This window comes from Labrus bergylta, chromosome 5, assembly GCF_963930695.1.
Source record: "Labrus bergylta chromosome 5, fLabBer1.1, whole genome shotgun sequence".
Classification (NCBI taxonomy): Eukaryota; Metazoa; Chordata; class Actinopteri; order Labriformes; family Labridae; genus Labrus; species Labrus bergylta.
This window is the reverse complement of record NC_089199.1, coordinates 28,042,314-28,066,412: the sequence shown is the minus strand read 5'-3', so window position 1 is coordinate 28,066,412 and position 24,099 is coordinate 28,042,314. Positions and strand designations below refer to the sequence as shown.

Sequence of the window (24,099 nt, the reverse complement as noted above, 5' to 3'; positions counted from 1 at the left end):
ACATAGAAAGAGACTTCCGCTTGATTGTTTCAAATTAAAAGTCCTAAACAAAGGCTTCAGGTGACAGAAATCCCTCGAGTGAAAGTCCACATGGATAATAATAGGCCCCAGAAAAAAAAACACATCTAAAAAAAACAAAAAAACGCACAGACACAATTTAATCAGCCAAATAAATTAGTTGTGACAATTTAAATTGATTGAAAAGGGTATATGCTACTTGACTTTCAAAATTGATTTAGCCTTTACCCTGCATTTGAGCAATCTTGTCTAGATGCAATGGACAATTAGATAAATACACAAGGATATTTGCCTGTGAAAGCTCCACTGTTGAAAAAATGAAGCCAATTTGGAAGTGCAAAAAAAACTGCAGTTTCCGGAGTGTCCACTTGAGGCCAGCTCCAAAAGACCAAGAAGTCCCATATGCACCCCATGTTAAAGTCCGTTTTGACCGTAGAAATACACGCTTAAAACCTGCTACAAAGAGCGATTTTGTTGTTATTATGTGGACACACTGTATAGGGGTGAATTTATTTTATTACCCACCCCTCTTTTTGTTTTAGAAATGATACAAGTCATGTAGGGTGTGATATCTAACAGCAGCCGTAGTGTTGTAGCTGTTTGTCAGGAGGTTTAAGGCCCGCTTCAGCTTTTACTCTTTGTCTGTCATTATAGGTTGACCGAATGTATACTGTAAGCATTTCTAATATGGCAACCACCATACAGCCCTTCAGAAACCAAAGTGTGATGTCACTCAGGCTTCATCCACTATTATTACAATGAAGTGTTATCTTATCTTATGTACAGTTGATGCTTGAGCTTCCTATAGTTCTTTTCCATTATTCTCTGTATCCCGTTATGTCTATTTCCAGTTATTTTTATCACAGTAACTTCACGCTCTTATTTTGAAGCCACCATGAACTGATATCCGCTGTTATTCTGTTTGCCTCTGGTTGTCTTTACATAGCTCTAGTGTTCCTAACATCAACATGATAGTCCAAAATGTGACAAACTGATGGATTTGTTTGTAGTAATTCAGCATCTGCTGTTGATTTCGCCTCTTGTCTTCACAACCTCACTTCATTAATCACTGTAAAATAAAACCAGCAGTTATAGGAGCGTCATCCTGTCTCACTTCACTGAAAAACAAGAAGCCAAAAGTAATCCAAAGGTAACTTTACTGCAGACCTATTAGTTAACAACATAAAAACATACATTCCAGTAGAATTACAGCAGGGATATTGGAATAAAAAGTATTTCATGTGTCTGGTATATGTTCATTAAATATCTTCTTATTCATCACACATCCCCAAAAAAAATAGATTCCACATAAAAAAGTCATAAATCATATGATGACGCACATCTTATGGAATTCACTCCCCAAGTTATCTGCATAATAACTCTTGTAAATTCTAATCCCTTGTTTTTGTTGAGCTGAATATGAAGAATTTTGGCCTGAAGAGTGCAGGAGGATGCTGGAAGGTTGATTATTTCAGTCACGGCAGTGTGAAGGAAGATCACTTCATGTGCTGGGTCTGATGGAACAACATTCAAATAAATCCAAATCTCCTCATCCACTGTGGAACTTTGGCTCTTGCACAATGTATTCAGCATCAGTGGAGACTCATGAGACAATTAGTAAATCATTTAACACATCCTTAAGTATGTTTCCAGTGTGTTTACATGGGGCAGCAGTGGCTCAGTCTGTAGGGAACTGGAGGAGCAATGCACCAGGCGCTCTTCCATGTGCAGCCACCTCACTCTGAAATCTGTCCATAAGATTTTGTTTGTGCATGTGTGTGTATTTTTCCCTGTGTGTATGTAGCAGGTTCAACAAGAGTGTAAACATTTGATTTCCACTTTGGGGATTAATAAATTCTTCTGAAATTCATATTTGTATCCGATCATATATTTATTGAACATTAAACAACTAAATGATGAACACGATCTTTTATTGACATGTGGAAACTGTATAATCAGAATTTTGTATGACTTGACTTGACTTGCTTGATTCTCACCGCAGTGACCTGCAACTTGAAGGTTGAGCCTTGAGACTTGCTTGTGACTTGTATATGTGTGACTTACTCCCATGTCTGCATCCTACTGTATATGTACACACAATGGAGAGGCTATCCTCCACATTAGAGAGTGTATGACTGTAGAAAGTCTTAAAGGACTGACTTAAGTCTATCATTTGATACATCTGCTCCCTTCAGGCCCAGTCGCAGTGAACCAGATGGCGGCTTCATCCACAGCAGTGCAGGACTTAAGCTTTATCTTATTAGAGCAGGGAGAATTTTCTCCAGAGGGTATTTTGACCTCTGAACCTTCTCCAAATTCCTCATATCCATCTCCCCGGGCACTGTGGACCAGATCCCTTTAGAGAAGTCAGGATGCGTTGAGAAGCCACGCGACTGATCAAACCCCAGTCCTTACAGCGAGACAGTGTGAAGCCTGCGAGTGTTTACTTTCAGAGAATGGAATGATGGGTAACCATGGGTGGGCTGGTGCCGGTCAGGAGGCAGCAGGACGCGGCCTTAATGCTGACCAATCAGACAGAAAGGGTGTAGCAGAATCAATATTTGGTTGATAAAAGGTTAGTGAAGTTTAACTTCATGCAACATGCAAAGAGCTTTGCATGTTGGAAACATGTCTGTTAGATACTGATACACGAATGACTGAGGAGCTCTCCCTGCAAAGTGGATCAATTACTTAACAGACCTACCCATAATTTAAAAAAAAGAGTAAAAAAAAGATGTATAAAACTACAAAGAGACACAGAGTAGAATAAGAGTCAAAATAACTGTGAATAATAATAATAATAATAACTTTATTTATATAGCACCTTTTAAAAACACAGGTTTACAAAGTGCTTTGACAAACAGCAAGAACAAAGCAAACTAAACCAAACACAGAAAAACATTAACAACAGTAAGAATATAACAGATGCAAAATACCAAAAATAATTAAAAACAATTCAACAGAAAAGAACCCAAAGTGCACGATACACAACCAGACATATATAACCCTGAAGAGATACAGAACAAGAGAAGAGAGGTGCACATTGACCACAAACTGACAACAAAGAGATGCAAAATTAACACAGCAACAGAGACACTCAAAATGACAACAAAGAGAAATAAATGGACACCCCAAGAGCAGGCGAAGAGACACCAAAAAGAGAAACACAAAACAAAGGAACTATGATTAAACATTCTTAACAAAGTGGTTGAACCTGTTAGACATCTGTCTGAAAGATTAATCATTACGAGTATGTTAACATGCTGGCGCTAACATTTAGCACATTGCACCACTGCATATGGCAAAGTTTTGTTCTTTTGGAAAGGACAGCTGAAAAGAGAGAGTAAATGTTGGGAGGAGAGAGAGGATAATGATATGCAGCAAAGGGCCGAAGTAGGATTCAAACCCAGGGCCACTGCAACGAGGACTGTAGCGCCCCATATGCCAAAATCTTATTATATGACTGTGTGTATGTGTTGTTGTCATCCTTGATGTTGTTGGGGGTTTTTTTTTAACCTAATATTTTTCCATTAGATCTTAAAGTTGTCCTAAAAACAGCACTTTGTCGACTTCAGAATTGCATTCAGAAACTCATAACCTCAGATCCATAACCCGCACAGGAAGTCCCGCCCTCCCTCCTTTTGTTTTGCACCTTGCGATAGGAAAAGCTGCACAGCTTCCCTCAGTCAACAGGGAAAAGTTTATTTCTTTCATTTTTAATATTTTATATCTTTGCACGAACTTGAAGTATGCCTGTCTTCCGTAGTTTTTTTTTTACCTTATATTTTCCCATTAGGTCTGAAAGTTGCCTTAAAACAGCACTTTGTTGAATTCAAAATTGCATATAAAAATAAAAAAAAATCGGCACAGTACACTTTTTTTGATTCAGCCAATCATCCTTGTCCAAGCCTGGCCCCTTTATTACCTACAGCGCAACACAACTACTAACAGTTCAGGTAGGGATAAATGTGTGTTTTACTTCTAATGGCATACACACACACCATATCCACGTCTCTGGATTTTTAAATTCTAAACTCTTGCGGTCAACTTGAATCAATTCATCAGATTTTGCACAGCTCCTCTTTGAGCCACAAAACCTTTTTAAACAAGATGTTTTATTTCATACAAATGCAGTTCTCTCTGAGACCTGTAAGCAGACACACATTATGTAAAATTAGTGGATTTGTCCTTTAATTAGTGTAGTCTCTAAACAATAAATACACAGAAAAAAGTTTTTAAAAAAACAGTGAATCTGTTGACAGCGCTGACAATTATCAGAGCATTCTTAAAGTTTTCCAACATCTGGCTGTTCAGAGTCTTCTCTGTCCAGCAGGGTGTAATGACATCACACGGCGAGGTGTGACCCCTCTTTCACGGTCTGTCACACGTCCAACTTAACACTTAACTCCCAGCTGCAGAGACAATCCACATGTCCTACAAAGACCCTTCTTCTATAAAACCAGCCTGGAATTAATTACAAACACATTTCAGCAGAAGAGGAGAAAGAGGAGGAGGGACGGGACACACGCTGGTTTTATGGGGAACATAATGTACTAAAGATGCAGACTTGCTTATCGATGCAAAGGAAAAGAGACTCTAGATACACAGTGTTGTGTTTACTTGTTTGCATTTAGTATGTGAGTAAATCCAAAAACTTTTCTTGGATTATTTGAACTTTAAAGTGATTAAGTTATTGTGATAATTAGGGCTGGGAGATCAAATCGATTTTTATCAAGAAGTTGTATTTGTGGCAGATTTTCTCTTTAACTTACTCTGTCGCTACCCTTGGGTTCACATAGTTCACATCCTCCTCCCTCGTTTGCTTCCTACAGAGTAGCTGGGTGGTCTCAGGTATGTGCCACTCAGCCACATGTACTTTGCTGAATGCTGAAACTGCATTGTGCACTTTTAAAGACAAGTTTACTGCTTGCACTTTAACCCTTAAAAGAACAAATTCAGGGTTACTTTGGTTATCCTCCAAGGGAAATTAAGCTAGCTTCTGTTAAGTTGTATTGATAAAATAAAAGCAGGACTTTTTTTAGTAACTAAAAAGTGTGGTTTGGTGTAAAAATAATAAAAAAATATATATATAACTGTCTTAATTTGAACTTTCAGGCCATACCACCCAGCCCTAGTGGAAAGTCTTCACAGCAAAATATTCCTGACATTTCTAAGGATAGCTGCCTCAAATTGTGAAGACTAAATAGAGAGGACAAACTTATGATTGAAGTCTATAAATAGATGAATACTCAGCCCAGATAAGAGAGTACCCTCTGTGCCCACAAGGCCACAGCAAAGTGCAGACAACTGTAAGACTGGGCTGCCCTCTAGAGGCCAATGACTGTAAGCAACATTGCAGTTTACAATCATTTAAACAGGATGTGAATCAGAGGAGTTGAGATTATTTGCATCTGTCATAAGTGGAGTCAGACATTTGAAAACATGTTTTGCATGAGATGGTTTTTGTGAAACTGACACAATTTAGTCAACTGAGCTCACGTTCGAGGACTTTCTTCTCCACAGAATCATTCAAATTCATTTCTTTATAGTCTCTTATCCTATTGGCCTCCACCTTCTTCCACTTTTCTAATTATTATTACAGGGGCATTACATTTCCTGAAAGCAGTTCCAGTTTATCCAGTTACAGATTAGGACAGTCACATCTTATTAATCAATAACCGTATGTATTTGAAACTCACAGATTTACTTAAGATTATTTCCTTTCTTGTCGGTTAATCATTGCCTGTGTTCTCTTTTCTATCACAGCTGTAATGTGTGAGATTTGATTACATAAAAAATGGGACTTGACCGGTGGCTTGAGCCTCCTCAGTGATGATAAGAATCGTGTTGTAACCATAGGGTTGTAACTAGCTGAGTTAAAGAGTGACAGATATTACGTTGGACTTCTCAGCGTGTCGTGTCAGTAAATACTTGAGTTTCCTTCTGGCAACTCACAGCCTTTCCAGGAAACTTTATCCTGACCTTTGAATTTCCACAACCCAGCTCTACCTGCAGCAGGAGGGAAGGAAACACTGCTTGGTCTTTTAGACGAGGCTTATAGGCTAATAATGGTTCCAATTTAAAAAAAAACAAAAAACATGATTACAACGTTTTCTAGAGAGAGATAAGATCAGATACAGACAAGAAAGCCAATAAATTGAAGCAAGGTGGATAAAAGATAATTAGGTAACACTTTAAATTAAGGTCACAGTATTCACCATTAACTAAGAATTTGCCCTCAATACCCTCCTAATTCCTGCTTATGATCGTATATGCTTTGCTTAGTATGACCTTATTTGGTAGAAATCATCAAAAGTATTTTCAAGTAAGACCAGCATACTTATCAAACTGAGGCGCTAACACGCTGCTCAGTGTCCTCATAATGAGAGATGGACAAACATCACACAGGTGGCTGGACTTTCAAGGTCCCTCTTAGTTTTAAAGCTTTCAGCCGAGTCTCAGAAACAGACCTCTGTGTTCTGCACTGGAATAACAAGCAGCCGTGACTCATTAGCTCATACCACTGATTAATGCCCTCAATAAAATGGTCATAGGCCGTATCAAAACTCATCAAAGCCCGAGTTGTCGTGGCAACCCGTGCAGGTGACAGTGTTTTTCAGATGAGAGCCGGTGAGCCCAACAAAGGCTTCACACCAGCACAGATGCTATTTGATCAAGACCGCCGCCTGTGGAGGCTGAATAGTCTCGCCCAGAGGAAATGATGCTATTATTTCTCCACGGCTCTCTGATGTGGGAAACACATGAATAGGCCGTCCCACTTCAACGGGATGATTCTGATCCACTGTACCTGTGTGCAGCACTTAAAACATATCCACCAGCCCTGGTCTCCTCTTAAGCTGTGCAGCATGAGTGATGAGTGGCACGAGGAACCCTGAAGTGTTCAATATGAAATCAACCAGGCATTATGAATTAGCTCAGTAAATAACTGGGGATTCATAGAAACAGCTTTCATTATATAGTCAATTCTCATTTAGGTGTTTCACTTTTATGACAGATAGAATTAAAAGAAAATGTATTTTCACTCAGGTCTGTTTTTATTTCAGAAGATCCTTTGGACTGGAACATTGCCCTTGTTTAAATAAAGTTGCTCATAAGGAGTTGTACATTGCTCGCACCGTTCTCTTTTTTTTCTGCAGTGTATACATTTGTTGTCCTACACCTGTATGCATTTTTCTAGTTTTCTCTTTTTGATGATTGCAACTTGCCCACTGTTTGGAAGCTCTAAGTGAACATGCATCAACACCTCTGATTTGACTCTGCTTTCCCATCATGACAAGTACATGTGGGTTGTTTTCTGGAGATCTTTAACTTCTTGTTTCATGAGCTTGTGATAACGACGCTGATTTTTCCCTCTTCTCCAACAAAATCCCAACTTCCTGTTTTAACAAACGCATGCTATCTGTCACTCATATTGATGATCCAATGGTTAGGTTTTCTCTGCCTCTGATGACCTGATACATTAGTCCCCTATAGTTATAAGAGGAGCAGCCTCGTCATATGTACAGTTATTCACAACAACGTGGGCATTGTTGCTCAAGTTAACAGAGCTAGCAGGCTGAAATTGGTAGCAATTGCTGAGCTTGTTAGGAAACTGGAGGCATCTGATTGGCTGAAAGGTGAGGGCGCAGTGTCTGGTGACTAAAGTGACATTTGGAAATCAAATGAAAAATTAAAAGAGGACATATTATCCCCCTTTCCCACCTTTTCAAACAGTCCCCCTGTGGTCTAAATGAAACATCTGTTGATCAAAATATAACATGAATCAAGCACCAGAGGAGGTTTGTGACCCTGTATAAACCAGCTCTCTCAGAACGCTCTGTTTTGGTGTGTGTCTCTTTAAATGCGTGGGTCGGTAGGCACTCAGGTTACCCAAATAAATGTTCAAAAACACTGTAGAAGAGGATTTTTCAGATTATGTCCTCTTTAAGTGTTTTACATTAAAATTCTGAAATATAAAAATTAAGCCTTCTAAAGGGTTTTTTTTTCCAAATTAAAAATAATATACAAAATTAAATTTAAAAAAAACTTTTGTAATAGGGAAATAAGAGTAAATAATTCTATAATTAACAAAATTCAGATTTTTAGCTTTTATTGTAGTTCCACAAATTGTGAAGAATATTATTCCATCTTTATTTAGTAGACATAACTTCTGTTCTTGGCCGCATAAAAGGGCAATGTACAGACAGCTGGGCTGATATAAAAATGTTTTCAAACACTTGAGTTACTATTGTTAATTCCCTTTGCACATGGCAGTGGCTGAAAATAGGTGAGAGCTGTCTTTATCCCTTAAAGGACGATTCATTCAGAGTGCGTTACCTCAACAGTCATTTCTTTATACTGGAGAAGTGAGTAAGTTGCAAAAGAAAAATATCAGTGCAAAGTTCACAAAAGGCACTTCTGTTGAGTTGATGTCTGCAGACGATTAGTAAAAATGATGTTCACAAATGAAGAAGTGAGAAAAGTGATGCTAAAGTCATCCTTTATTAAATGTTTGAAAAGAAGTCAACTACAGTGGTTTGACAGCAGCAGACAGATGAACAACTCACTGACAGCAGCCAGACTACTCTCCTCTAGAAGACCAAATATATATTTCTTAACATACACATAATGTAGAGGCAAACAGTGAGATGCATTAAATTAATGGTGAAAATGTTTTTTTAAACAACATTCACTTCAGCTAGGTAGTTCTTTTCGTTCAATTTCTACCCGACAGTGTTGTGATGCAGCACATCCAGGTTTGAGAGGTGTACGTTGATCTGCGCCCGATCTTTCTGCAGACTTGTTTAGAGAAAACATTTTGGTAGAGATAAAGTTCTCTTAAAGGCAGCGAAACCCTCCACACAGCCAGCAAAGATAAATATTGACAATGCAAATGTACACCTTGAATACATCTGAAACTGAAAGACCTGATAAGAGGAATGTGTTGAAAAATCGAGAAGAGACGTTACAAATTTAAACACACTCACACACGTACCAGATTAAACAATACATTTCCATTATAAGCTGGACCAGAGTTCAGAGAGGTGTATCTTTTTTTCAAACCCTGGTTATGTGCCAATTTGATTCTCTTTGACAAAACTCGGTCTGTATGCTCTTTGTATTCTGGGGTTCAATGAAAAGTGTTTGACGTTGGGGATTTGGACGAAGGGTTTTTAAGCCACCATCAGGCGCTTCTGCAGAAGGACATCGATCCTTGCCCACCTTAGAATACCAGGTTAAGGGCGAGGACGTCACAAACAGCCCCAAACACACTTGTGTGTGTTGGTGCTCCTCTGAGAAGACGACTGGCGGTGCCCAGAAGGATGTCAGCAGAGTAACCCCGCTGTTCAGCAGGCAGCTCTCATATTTAAAAACTTCCTCAGCCAGGACTAGAGGCTCGCACATCCTCATCCTCTCAGCTTGGCTGCTAGCCTAAATAAGTGCTTTCAGCGATTCAGACACTGGGTTTGGTGTTAGGTTTTTGTCCTGAGAAAACGACTGCCGCGTACACTGAGAAGCTGAAGGTGAGGCTGAGCCTAAAGGTTGGATGAGAAGGGATGGTAGATAAGTCTAATATGAGAGCTGCCCGCTAAACGAGCAGGGTTTAACCTCAGCAGCCGGCCTGGGTGATGTCTCCACCTGAGCTCTTGGTCACGTCCATAGTGGTAAAGATCTGCAAGGATAAAAGAGAAACCCAGGTCAGACAGTGCACATTTATCAAGGGGCTTTCCACAACAACAACATATATTTTTAATGTTTTGGATGGGACAGAAAAAAAAACTAACTGTACATTTTGTGTCTTAAACTTGAGTTCCGTGAAATGGGCCTAACATGGTTAAATGAAGTGTCCTGCATTTATTTAAAATGAAGATATGTGGGCCAAACTTTTGTAGGAAATGGAAATATAAGCAATGGAAAACATCAAACAAGAGACCAATGAGCTGCTAGATGTACTGCAATTATCACCCAACTTCATTTACATATTGAATGTCATGTTGAGATCTTTCATTATGCTAATTCATTCAAAGCCTGCTCCACAGCACAGAAAACGTTTACTAATAATCATTAACCATTGAAAACAATCTTGGATAACAAACAGATTGTGAATACTTCAAGCCAAATCCAGTTGCTGCCCTCTTATGAATTATGTCAACATCCATTTTTGGCACAGTCACCATTCATACAGAAAAACCAGGAAAGTGAGAGAGCAGGAGATTATTTCAGCAGAAAGAAAAGAAAAAGGTTTCAGACCTTAGAGAAAGCCAAGGAAAGTGAAGGAAATCTTAACATTTGATCTCCTCTGTTTTGTCCTGGTCTACATTAGATGACATTTCAGCTTGAAATAAATCAATGTATTGACATATAAACTGTGACCGCAGTTTTAATCAGATACCCGATTTGTATCATATTCAGGATATGATGTTGACACAACATGAGGAAACCTGGTTATTCATTCCATTGTCTCTACATTATCAAGACTGCATCCATATCAGGGCTGGGAATCTTTGGGTGTCTCACGATTTGATTTTGATTCATGGGGGTCATGATTCGATTCAGAATCTATTATTGATTCAAAACCATTCTGGATTCATGATTCAAAGTCTATTTTTGAATGAGTACATACTTCAGGATCTACTCCAGTCATCTGTGAGACTGGCTGAATTTCTTACTGCTCTATTTGGCATTCTACTGAGTTAAAGAGCTTTAGCACTTAGCAGGGAGTGACTGATGAGCCAAATTAATCTATTTTTCAAAGTTATGAATCTTTTTAAAATTTCAGAAGATTAAGAATCTCCTAGTCTTGAGTAATGTGGATGGGTCAGTGCAGGGTTGAATATGTGTGGGCAGTGAGTTCCAGAGGCAGTTATGGTGAAGGCTCTTTCCCCCAGGGTTTGGCGCTTGGTTCTTTGTGGGGGAAACAAGAGGTTGGCGTTGGATGAACGGAGGAAACGAGAAGGAGTGTGACGGTGGAGGAGATCAGTGAGGGTGGAGGGGGCCTGGTGGATGACGGCTATACCCATACATTCTGAGGGTGTGGGTGCCATTATTCCTTGATTTCTCATTACCTCTGTCTTTGTGCTCTGCACCAACATAATGCTCAGACCATGAAGGTCGTGTACATGCAAAGGTTAACCAGGTTTCTAAAAAAACGTGCTCATGTGTTTAACCAGGATACTCGAAACACCTTGAATAGCCAGGACACTGATGTGCATTCAACACACTCAGTGAAGCATGATGACCAGCGGCAACAAATGGAAAATAAATAAATAAATACATCCTGCACTGTTAGAAAAACAGTGTGGGAAAGATTTTATCAGTCTGCACCGGTCTGTGACTGGCTGATGAGTTAGCAAAAGTACTAGGCCGTGGTAAATTCTCTGCTAAAGGTCTGTAGCCTGCAGAGTTTTTGTGCAAAGCTAATCAAAAATACAAACAAATACCGTCAATCAAAGCAGATGTGGATCATTAAATAATGAAAGGTAAGACACTGAATGAGTTCCTCTCTTTCCGGCGATGGTAAAAAGATGTCCTACCTCAGCACAGGTTGGGTGGATGCCGATGGTGCTGTCCAGCTGCTCTTTAGTGGCACCGCATTTCATGGCTACACCATAGCCCTGCGTCACCTCCCCAGCATTTGGACCCAGGTAGTGGAACCCGATGACTCGGTCCTACAGCGTGACACGGGTTACAGTTAACACAATCATTGATGTGACTGAGGGTAGGAGAAGTGACACAGCTGTGCTAAACGGAGGGACGGTCTTACGTTGTCCAGTTTGTTGCAGATGAGCTTCGAGTAGCATCTGTTGTTGTCCCTGCCGGGCACAGTGAACTCCAGAGGCCAGAAGAGACTGTGGAACACCTGATTGAAGAGAGAATGAAAGATACGCGTCTATTTCACGGGGTAAACAAGCCAGCATCAGTACATCTTGTCCAACTGATAGTAAGTCAAACAGGTTTCCCCCCCCCCCCCATGCTTATTTTTCATGACACATCCTTTAAAAAAAATGTGCATGCATGCATTTGTTAATAAACCTTTAATCTAAAATATTAAAGTTACATTTCTCAGTTCAATTAAATGAGGAACTAAGCATGGGCGTACTGAGGAGCTCATATTATTGTATCATTTCGTAACACCTCAAATATCTCAGGCCTTAAAGTTAACGATGCATGAGTGCTTCACAGTTTGATGTTTAACGTGACTGATGTTGACTTTTTATAGATGCAGCATGGGTGAAGAGCCCGAGACAAGTTTCTCACCTAAACTAACTTTAATCCTGAATCCTGTGTGAGTCCTTTACGAACAGAATGTATAAACTGCTTCTTAGAAAAGAATAAATACCAGTATGTGTCGTTGGCAAAGTCTGCTCATGTATTACAGGTCTTCAGTGATTACTAAATACAGCTCCTGTCACATGTTTCACTGTCAGATAGACCACACATGTCAGTAATTATTCAGGTGCCTGTGTGATGGGTGTTTGTTTGTTACCTCGATGTTTTCCTGTCCATAGAGCTCAGTGGCTCTCTCCTCTGACAGACCACAGGCGCCGTACTCCAGCGGGGTGAAGACCGTGGTGGGAACGTTGATGTAGTCACACTGTAGAATAGATACAATAGATATTTATTAGTTTTACAGAGAGCCTCTTGTCCTCTAAACGAAAAACCTCCCCGGGTTTTGTATATTTTGCAGATGAATAAAAGATAGCTGTGTTTGATTGCTGGAGGGATTTACATCGACTCTTGCAAATATTTTTCCACCTTTATTGCAGAGACAATAAAGTCCCTGCTGTAGTGAAATTAACAAACCCTTATGATTCTTCTTATGCTAACCGCCATGACAAAAAAGGATCTCAATATGGACTTGTTTGCCGGGCATTAATAAAAAAAAAATTAAAAAAAAAAAATTCTAATGAGGGAACAAAGAGTAAAATCTTTCAAAAAGACACACTTCAACAATTTGTACATCTTACTCACGCCATGATGTTTTTGCAACTCATACAGCAGTGATGATTCACGTATTCATTTCATATATATTATTTTTGTATACCAACATTAACATGAGCCTCATTATTGACATAGTTCAAGAACAGGGGATTTGGTTTACTAGTTTTCACATTCAAGCAAGCACTGTACCTAATCCAAAACTATCGTTGACGCAGTCATCAGGGTTCTACAAGTCTTCATCTGAGTTGTAAACATAAAGAAATCTTTGGAAAGCCTACTTTATACATCTCTGTGTGTCTCTTCATAGAGTTGTACCTTGAGTTTTGCCCCAGCGTAGAGGCGCCGTGCGAGCAGCTTGCCGGCCTGGATGGCTACAGGTGTCAGCTCCCACTTGCCTTCCAGGATGTCTCCGATGGCGTAGATGTTGGGCACGTTAGTCTGCTCTTCATCGTTCACTGGGATTTTTCCATTCCTAGAATGATACAGCAGAGGAGAAGAAGCACAAACAATACCCCATTTAAACTTGGTTCTCTTTGACAAGGCGGAAATCATTGAAACAGTCACAAAAGGAGACATCCTGATTTATACAATTTTAACTCTGTGTTATTCTTTTATTCCAATTTATCTAAATATCTGAAACATCAGCATCGTCCAGCTAACAGAGGGCAGGAAAGAGTCAGATTATATTCTGTACTGTACCGAAGCTGACCTAGCAGACCCCGAACCCGGTGTCCTTCTGTGTTGGTCTCATGAATACTCCTCAGATCATATGACAGGGCACATGACTCACTGAGCACTCCTTCAAAGCCTCATGCTGTCTTAATCCCTGTTGTATTCAAAGGCTGAACCATTCATTCATAAAAGACTTCACTCACTACACAACTCAAAAAAATGGCTACATTTCTCATGCTCCTGTTACTTGAAATAATTAATCAAGTTTCTTAAAAAACAAAACAGCTGATATGGTTTATAACTTAAAGTCTAGTTTTCTCAGAGGGAAATGTATTGATGACAGGCGTCAACCCTGAAATGACTCCGACCTAGCAAGAGTAGACAAATAATCATAATGATAGCAGAAAGAGAAATTCTAACTTATGGAAAATGGATCTCCCCCCCATTAAAAGCTACTTTCAACACAGTACAGGGGGGGGCTCTTTCGTCTTGCTAATACGATTTCCCTCCACTCTCCCTGCTAAAGCTCCCATCGCAAACTCAAACAACCCCTGCAGAGAGCCATGGGACAACAATACTGCTGAATCACTGTGACTGTGCCGTGAGTCTTAAAGGTACAGTGCACTGCTGCAAGTGCTGAAATTGACACGGGTAAACAAGAGAAGACAACACAATGAGACGATAACGTACTTAGGGTTGACTTTGACGCCTGTCTTGTCCAGGCCAATCTTGTCTGTGCACGCGTCCCGGCCAACGGCTATCAACACCTGAAGAGCAAAGAAACGGCTTGTTTAGTTTAAAGGAAGTGCTCGGCTAATTCCTGCAGGAATGTTGCAAGTGCTTTAAAGGAAAGAATAGGGGGGAAAAAAGAGGTAATGCAACATGTTAATATTTGTGTTTACTCTGAGATCCTTTGTAACAGTTTCAACTCAGTTTGACAGCCAAAGTTCAAAACTAAATATATTAGAGCTGGATTGACATCAGAACTTGAAACCTGCCGATCACACACAAACATTTCATCTACTTTCAACTTGCCAAAAGATCCTGAACCAATCAAGTTGAGATCTAGGTCAGTTATGACTCGTTTCTTTATCACTTATCCATAACAGGGATCCCAGGTCTAGTTTAGTCTTGCTTTATGCAAATAGTGTGGTTCAATGACGTGGCCCTTGGCAGCAACCAACAGGAGCGGTTTCACCCGCACCAAACAGGAAGCTGCAAACTAGTAAACATTGCGGGGGTTACTTAAACCTCTCCCCACTCTTTGTGCTTACGTGGAGGGTCCGCCACACTGAGTGGGTGCAATCTATAACCTCTGTGTGCAGAGTGGGAGCTTTGTCTGCACTGATGAAGAGGTGCAAATCCTTTTCATTGTTCATCATGGGAGACGTTCTGTACATCGAATATATATATTCTTATAGACAAAATATGTAGTTTTATTTTTCCAAATTGTAGAATGAATTTTTGGAGTCTGCCAAATGGTAGTTCATGTAGACAACTACGTATGCATGATGGGAATTGCTGTCAAAAGATGTAGTTGTAATCTTGCCGTTAGTGACCCTGCAAGATCCCCAATCTTTAGTCTGTGAGCAAAAACTCTCTGAGCTGCTGTCTTTGGATGTGAGAGAGTGTCAGATCTTAGTCTTTAAAATGTCTTGTTCAAGTTTACGGAAGGCATATAAATGACCGAACAACTGATCCCAGATTCAAGGTAGTTAGCCGGTCTTAACTAGAGCAACTTGTTTAAGTAACTTTATACTACAGAGGCATAGAAACTAAAAATCTACCAAACCAATTAGGTGGGGTTGTGATCATCTACTGTACTATAGCTAGTTTTACAGTCCAAACATAGAGACACTTTCTCTGTGTGCTCTGGTCAATAGGGACTAGCCAACACTGCCCCTCATCTTTACAGTGAATAAATTTAGGCTCACAAATCGGCCTAGCTGGCTAAAAGAATAGGTAGGTAGCGTTAGCAATCTTTTTAAGCTCAGGCTTAAATTCTAAGAGGTTTAGTCACTGTGCGTGTTTATTCACAACCAAAGCCTTAAGTTGGTGGATTGAGATGTTGTTGTTATTGCTGGTCAGGCTAACACGAGCTAACTGGCTACAATTTGTAGCAGCTGTTGAGTTAGCTGGAGGGAAGAGAGAGGCAAGGGACAAAAGGTGAGAGTCATGACGAGCACTGTCCTGAAAAAGAAAACGTAAACGTAAAGATAAGACTCTGCACTTTGGTGCGACAGTGTCTCAGTCTGTAGGGACTTTGGTTGGGAACCAGAGGGTTGACTGTTCACGGTCCGGTACAGACATAGCATGGAAATTGGATCAGTTTCTGGTGAGGTACCAGTTCACTTCCTGAGTTCAGCCAAGGTGCCCTTAAGCAATGGATTGAACCCCCAACTGCTCTGGGCGCCCATCCTTGTGCAGCCCCCACACTCTGACTTCTCTCCATTAATGCTATGGGTCCTGTTTGTGCATGTGTGTATTACGGGCCTGTGTGTGTGTGTGTGTGTGTGTGTGTGTGTGTGTGTGTGTGGCATATCCGTCAATAACAGAGAAAGTTCAATATCCTCGAGGAATAATTATTAACAATAAAAAACTTAGAATAATAATTCATATTCAACACTTTCACACTCCAAAAAATCCCAAATAACGAACCCTGTTTTCAACAGCTTGAACATCAGTGACAGACCGGAGAGTTAAAGGAAGGACGAAGTGATGAGTCGTTACATACAGTGTTGTACTCTCCCTCGATGATCTCGTCCGTTTCTGTTGACTTGGCTGTCACCTTCAGCCTCCCAGGAGTGCCTGCTTCCAGCTCCTCTACCTGACACACACAGACGTGGGAAGAAAGATGAATGGTGCCTCTGTCACACGCGGAGATAAGAGGTCAAACTTATGATACAAGAGGACATAAATAAATCTGGTGCTGTAAAGTTATATAGCGCCCAGAGTCTACTGATAACCTTTTGTCTCTGTAGGGGAACAAGTTCCAAGATATCATTGACAACTGATTTTAGACAGACTCAGTTGCCATCAGTGGCGACCACTTAAGACAGACTTAATTTGGGCAGGAAACCTGATGTATTGAAAAGGATATGCTTTAACTTTAATGAGTTATCATTGATTCAAATGCAGCAAGCCGAACTGAAATTATTTAACAGGCTTTAATGCCACAACATTTTTTTGAAGAGGCGTCACAGCCTATCAAACGCTCACCTTTACAGGCACAAATTTTCTGAGGAACTTCACGCCGTGCTCCTCCATGTGCTCCCCGGCACGGTTGGCCATGTCCTGGTCAAAGCCTCTCAGCAGGATCGACCGCACCATGACGGTGACATCGAGACCGAGGCCGGCCAGGAAGCCGCCGCACTCCAGAGCCACGTATGAAGCGCCGATCACCAGGGTCTTTCCCGGGCAGTAAGACAATGAGAAGAGGTCATCGCTGGTGGACAAGCACAGACGGGGAAACAGGGTGAGTGTTCAAAACGGGGCTCACTCCAGCTTTAAAATGAGACTGATTTTTGATGCAATGTAAGTACAACACGACATCATTGGATGTTAGGCTTTGTGGCACGCAGCATGAAACCATTAGCAGGTTGCTAAAGCAGCAGGATTACCACCAGAGACACCTGTGGATAATGTAGCTTAGCATTTAGACAGCTGTTTGATTGATGAACGAGGGTGAGCCACCTGCACAGGATAAAAAGCCTCAGGATCATAAAAGGTGTGCTGGTGTTTTTAGATGTGACACACAATGGCATTCTATACTTCTTCAAACATCTGCTGAACCAAACCCTCTGGTCTAAATTTAGCTCTGGGTGGGGCTTCCTGCTCGGTCTGATAAGAGACTTGTAATGTCACAGACACCATGGAAGAGGCGTTGTGCGCTCACCTGGTGATGCAGTACTCCTTGTCTCCAGGGATGCCAAGGTAGCGCGGCCTCTCTCCTGTAGCCAAGACAAACTTATCTGCTGTGTAAAATGTCTCCTTCCCTCGTTTGTTTGTCGCCTGTCAGAACATAACAGACGCTCTGAGACATTTTTCAAACAGGTTCCACAATATGAACTTTCAACTGACTCTGTAATCACAGGTAGAACATCCAACATCAACAACAATACTGAAATGAAGCCAAAAAGGCGATCCTATTTGTTTAGCAAGAAAAAAACAATATGGCCACAACAGGCTCGGCAGCAATTCAAAGCAGGCAGCGTATCAACATTAGGGTGAAGTTTCAGAGAGGCAAAGGGTGAGAACTTTGGAGGGGGAAAGACCTAATCCACATCACTTTATAATGTTGCATATTGTAATTACGGAAAATACTAGTTAATCAAGTCTTTTTTAACTGAAGCCAAATCATGAATCCCAGTAAAACATAGGCGCAGGCTTAGGGTCTGTAGGGTCTGATTCAACATAGTCCTGGCTTACCTTGACTTTGTGTGGTTCAACAAACTCTGCGTAAGCATTGATATAGTTGACATTCTTGTCTCTCAGGGCCACCCTGTAGCCCCAGTTCAATGAGCCGATGTAGTTGTTCACCGCCGTCGTCATCGTCTCCCAGTTATGTTTCACTGCGTGCAGACAGACAGTCGCCATCAATGAAGGGACGCTCAATAACTACTGATGAGGCTTGCCTCTGATTTACCGTGGCAAGCTGGAGAGATGTCCCCCCTTCGCGACCTCCTGGGTCGGTGCTCTGAGCCCTCACCTGTTTCCTCAAACTCCCAGCCGAACTTGCGTGCGTCCTGCATGGCCGTGCCCAGCAGGGCTGTCTGGTGCATCAGCTTCTTGGGAATGCAGCCCACATTGACACAAGTTCCACCGAGACCTTATCAGCATAATGGAAAAACACAAGCAAAAGTTTATTTACAAAAGAGAATAGATTAGAATAAAAACTGCATCCCATGTATCGGCTAAGTATCCACAAGTGGAAATATCTTACCCCAGGTGGTTCCCTTTGGTGTGGGCACAACATAGTCCAGTACCATGACCTTCTTCCCCAATAAAGCAGCTTCCTGTAATGTTCAAGAATGTTTTTTCTTACAGACTGCAGAAACGTACATTTAATGGCTCAAATAAGAGTGATTACTGATTACAACACGAACAGGTTTGCTTTAGTTTCACTCTGATTGTGTGAAAAGCACAAGATTTCACAACAGTAAAACAGCCACTACCATAAAGCTTCAACAGGTTGGATATGTTTCACATGGTTTTCACCTTTGAGCAGGCGAGGCCTCCCGATCCTCCTCCGATGACAATCAGGTCGTAGTCATAAGCATCATTTTCTTGACTCAGCAGCTGCTGCAGGCTGCCGTCTTGATGAGCCTGAAAAAAAGAAAAAAAACACACAATGTTTTATCATTACAGCTGTTGAGTAGGTCCATCATGACCTACTAAAGTAATGATGAGGCAGCAGACTCCTTCGAGTAACATGACATGCTGGGAAATAGTGTTGCACTGTATACTGAAATGTCAGCAATTTGTATTGAAAACGGATCAGTGCTAGATTAGAATGATGCTCTGTACTTTTTTAGGTCCAATGTGGCACCGCTCTGGCGGATTGCTTAAGTTGAAGCCATTACCACAGGTTCTGCTTTTGTCCTTGTACTACCAACTGTGACATTAATTTCAGCACTGCTCAGGATTACAGAGGGAAATTTTTTTTTAAACACCATTTCATATTCTGACAAGAAGAACCTGGCTTAAAGGCAGAGCTGGAAATCAAGCAAGACTTGAGAATCAACATCTCCTCAGAGCTCACACATGCCACCTGATCACACCTGCTCTGTAAGAGTGGAGACAGAGAGAGAGGACCTCAGCACATCACTTTCAGATTTATTCAACTAAAGAAGCAGCTGTGCATTATAAACTAATGCAGCAACTAGAACAGAAACGACCCCGTGTTTTAAATCTCCTGTCATGTCAATCAGTTCCCTCCCCTTCAAAGAACATGAGTAGCTCTCTCTCTCTACCTCATTTCTTAAAAGACATTAAAAACACAAAATTAACCCTCATTAAAGGGTTTGTGTCTCAAGGAGGGTTCTCTCTCTCCATGCAATCAGTCCACTTAGAGTGCACTCACACAAGGCCCAGTTGCCCCGCACCGTGCCGAAGCAAGACTTTACAGTTTATTAAAGCATCTAAACTACCTGCTGCTGTTTGATTAACAATTGATAAAGATCCGGTGTAATGCTTCACTGCCTAAGCGTCTACAAACCAAGCTATAATCCACATTACACTACAGACAAATTAAGAGTACACTCCATTTCGCGGACCATCTTCCTGCAACAGGAAACCTCTGAGGACTTTATCTTATCATCCTTGTCTCATGGTTCTGGTATTTACCCTCAAATAACATGCATGGCTCACTGGATATAACCTGTTGGCACACCTACATGTTTTCTGGTAAACCCATTATCTTTCCTGCCATGTCTGTTGCAATGATGGTTGATTGCGTAGTTTCCTTCTGTGGCTTGCAGAGCAGAGCAGATTGCGTACCAAGCTTTAAGGTGTGGGTCGGGCTTCAAATGTCACCACAGTTGTACAGGCATGTCTATACACAGATTCTGTTTCTGGTGTCACAAACTGAAGGCAGACACAACAATATGAACCGAATCCCTTCAGCACAGTCAGTAGGACACGTGTTGTTCCTTACCTTCATTGTGTTGTCACAGCCGCCAAGGTGCTTCTTGTTGATGAAGACATTAGGAACAGTTTTCTGTCCAGTCATCTCGACCAGCAGTTCCTGGTAGTTGGGTCCATCATCTGGTCAAAGTGAAACATATTTATGATTATGGAATACCAGCAGTTAAAACATATTCTGATAGCATTCATGTCTTTCCAGATATCACTTCATGACACAAAAACAAAACAAATCCAGCTATCTATACACACTGAATGGGGATGAATTTTCAATCGCGTCAGGTCGTGTGTAGTGTTCACGCAATGGCAGCTTCACGCTCGGTTATGACGGTGTGTGTGTGTGTGTGTCAGTATTTTACACTGGTATATTGGTCACACTGGTGTATAAGACATAGCGCACTTTTTCAATGAAAATATAGATATTAAATGTGTTTTATACAACGGATTTTACCGTAATACTCAGCAGCTGATACAAGATATTTTAAACCTGTTGGTCAGATCATACACTCCACAAATATTAATGTTTCTCTTTCTGCCTTAGATAAAAGCTATGACCTAGAACTCATTACATTTTTTATGTTTTTATTTTGCATGCTGACAAGTTTGAGTGCTAATTATTTTCAGCTGATATTCTCAAAAATATGGGAACCGTGAATCCAGCTGAAGTTGCTGGCCCAGTATGTATAATGTTAATTATTTATTTAAAACATTAAATGAACAAACATGTAAATATGCCAGATTGTAGACAAAGGCTAGTTTGCATCTGAAGTAGACTAAATAAGTTATGCAAGTGCAACAGTCAGATACGTTCGTCAGATAGTGGAAGTTTTGTGGGCAGTATGACCGGTCATATTTCCAATGGTGATTAAGTTTGTTACTCATTTATTGTGTCATCATGAATCGTCTGTATTAGATTCAACAGACAGCAGAGACTCTCAGGGATATTACTCTGTAAAACAAAGCAGAGGCGCCAGGGTTTACTGAGATATGGCACGAGGCCAAGTCGTCTGCAGGGAGTGACTCAGCAGGTTTGCTGCTGCTGCAAAAGGAGGACAATAGCAGAGTCTGGGGTGACATAATGAGTTCCCCTCTATATCATAGAGGACATGTGAAGCATGTGTTGGAAGAAAACTGGGGATTTAGACGACTTTAATGTTGGTAGATACTTTCTTACATACTGGGATGCTGTTATGGATGATGTGTTTAATTAGTTATTATCAGTATCCTAGGAAACATAGTCTTTATTATTATTAGTTATTAGTGTTTTTCTTTATCGCCTTTCATTATCTGTTAATTCAACACCTTTGCAGCATTGATAATCAATAGAGTTGTCAAATAAATCAACCTTTTTTACACCGCACAACTCTATGACAACAGTCAGTTATCAAAAAGGTAAATCAATAAACTGATTGGCTAAAGTGTTACTAGTGTAACAGGCTGTTTTATTTTCGTTATCGGTGCATAATTTGTAAAACACACGCCAAAAGAAAAGATTAAAACAACTTTCAGCCCTGGATGTAGCCTACATCAACTAGTATGACATTGCACTTTTACACATGTAGAAAGTACAACACTTATGATTACTTTAAGCTTTATAAACTAAATGTTGTTGGATATTACTAAATGATAAATACAGCATCCTTCTTCCTCTGCAAACCGAGACAAAAACAATGAATCCATCTTACCCATGAGATCCAACTCCACCACATTGCAGTCAACTTTGAGCTCTTTGAATAAGTCCTTCACCTACAGAGACAGACGTGAGACAATTGAAACAGTATTAAAATGTCTTCAACATATTAAAACACTGACATGACACTAAAACCATTGTAGAGAAGATCAGCTGCTCTTTATTTCTAACTAGATACCATAACTCTGTACAACAGCTCACCTCTTGCGATCAGAGACCTGTCATCATGATAACATCTGTCTCTCCAAACTGTTATCTGTTCTGCACATGTTACATTTACAAATTATCTCTGCACTGCATGTTCACTTCATCTGTCTGTCTACTCGCCGTTATATTGAATAGTTTCTGCTTATAATATGTCAACACTCATGCACTTTAACTTATGTCAATACTGTCCATTTACAACTCTGTTTTTGCACATTTACATTTAATCTTTCAGATTTAATTTACAAACATTTACGACTCTGTTTTTGCATTTTTACATTTAATCTTCCACAATTAATCTTCCTATTTAAGACTAGTAATGCTAAGTTAAATCCTGGTTGTATATATTCACATTCTTAGTTTTAACATTTTTAGTGCTTATTTACTTTGTATTTAATTTCATATTATGTTTAGATTTGCCAACATTGTGTTTTTTTACTCATTGTGTGTCAATAAAGTAATTATATTCTATTCAATTATTTTCTATACTCCTCATCCGTCAGCTATTTTTATATCAACAAATAATTTAATTGCTATTTTAACTTTATATTCTCTGTGTACATAAATAACTTAATTATAAGGATGTGAACTTCAAAGCATCAATGTGTTTTTGAACCCCAACGTGCACAGCGCGTCTCGTACGTAAGGTCACGTTGGGTGTTAAGTTAACTATGAACTATAAATTACGTAACTTATCCAACTTTTAAAACCCCAATAAGGCACATTCTGCTGAGCTTCGAGACCGTATTTATTACAACACTTGTTAAAATCACTCTAATGTAAATAATAATTTGCGTAACGAGTTTGTTTAACGCTTATTTGAAGTCTCTCTAGACAGCACCGGGGTACTGCTTTGACGCTGATAGACCCGCCAGCAATTAGCCGGAGTCCGCCAGCATTTAGCCACAGCCCGTGTGACTTCGCGGGAGATGCAATGGAAGTTTCCGACCTCCGTTAACTGAAGTGATTACGTGATAGAAGATAACGTGATTATCTTACCTTCACACAATACGGACAGTAGCTTTTGCTGAAAACCAGGACTTGATTGGAGTCAATGAGCTGCTGTATCCGAGTTTTGAGTTCATTCTTCCCGGTGTCGTTTTCGATGGGAGGCATATTGAAGCTGTTTCCGTCTGCTTGCACCGACAGACGGCGAAACCGGAGACTGACAACACGGATTAACAAACAGACCAACTCTCTTTTTAAAAAAAAAGGCTGCTTCTAATGTTATATCTGCTGGTGCCGTCGCCAAAAGATACCACTATGAAACAAGAGAAATGCGGTGACGACCACGGCCCCCCTACTCCTCTCTCGTCTGGTGTCGGTCGTCTCTCTACCAACCGCGCCAAACGTCTTTGGCTATTTCTTGTCTCGCTGCGTTGGGGTGCGCTCGATCCGGGTTACCTCACTCGACCTCACGTCCTGTCGCTATCCATTGGGAACAACGTGAACACCGCCCACCCGGTGCAATCCTGTGCTTCAAAATGAGCGTACCTCCTGAAAGACGTCACAAGGCTGCGGGAGAAAAACCGGAGCGTCTGCGTGAAAAATACCCGGAAAATACTCAATTAAAAACCCATAGTATTTGTTTAGAGGCGTGAAAATGCATATTTGATATAATTTTTTGCCACGAGTATTTTAAAATTATTTTAAAGGGCAACGTCGCTTTATTATTAGTCTGACTGTAAAATAGCATATGTAGGCCTAGATACTAATTCCAACATTTTTTTAATAAAAATAATCATTAAAAGTGGCTCAACACGTCATTTACTGTTTTCAATCAGACATACCGAGGCAAATTCTGACTTCAGATGGCGAGGGATCATGAAATTAACTAAAAAAAACCTATTTAACCCATTTTCCCGAATTTTTCAATTAGGCTAAGACCTGGGGTTGTTCATTTATGTTGATATCAACCAAATGTAAACTCA

At 40.4% G+C, this 24,099-nt stretch overlaps 1 protein-coding gene across 2 annotated transcripts; it reads right to left on the bottom strand.

Moving 5' to 3' along the window:
* Positions 1-8,501: 8,501 nt before the first annotated feature.
* Positions 8,502-23,524, bottom strand: txnrd3 (thioredoxin reductase 3). Of its 2 annotated transcripts, none has more exons than XM_065955351.1 (16): positions 23,168-23,524; positions 21,960-22,020; positions 20,288-20,397; positions 18,850-18,957; positions 18,575-18,647; positions 18,278-18,460; positions 18,061-18,203; positions 17,528-17,643; positions 16,852-17,077; positions 16,367-16,459; positions 14,323-14,399; positions 13,276-13,432; positions 12,506-12,613; positions 11,783-11,878; positions 11,553-11,687; positions 8,502-9,691 (listed from the first exon to the last, which is right to left on the bottom strand). In XM_065955351.1, exons 1-16 carry the CDS (start codon positions 23,282-23,284, stop codon positions 9,629-9,631), a joined length of 1,866 nt encoding a protein of 621 aa, XP_065811423.1. In that variant the 5' UTR covers positions 23,285-23,524; the 3' UTR covers positions 8,502-9,628. The 2 variants fall into 2 exon arrangements, with proteins under 2 accessions (XP_065811423.1, XP_020503007.2); XM_020647351.3 differs by having other exon boundaries at positions 18,341-18,460.
* Positions 23,525-24,099: the final 575 nt, after the last annotated feature.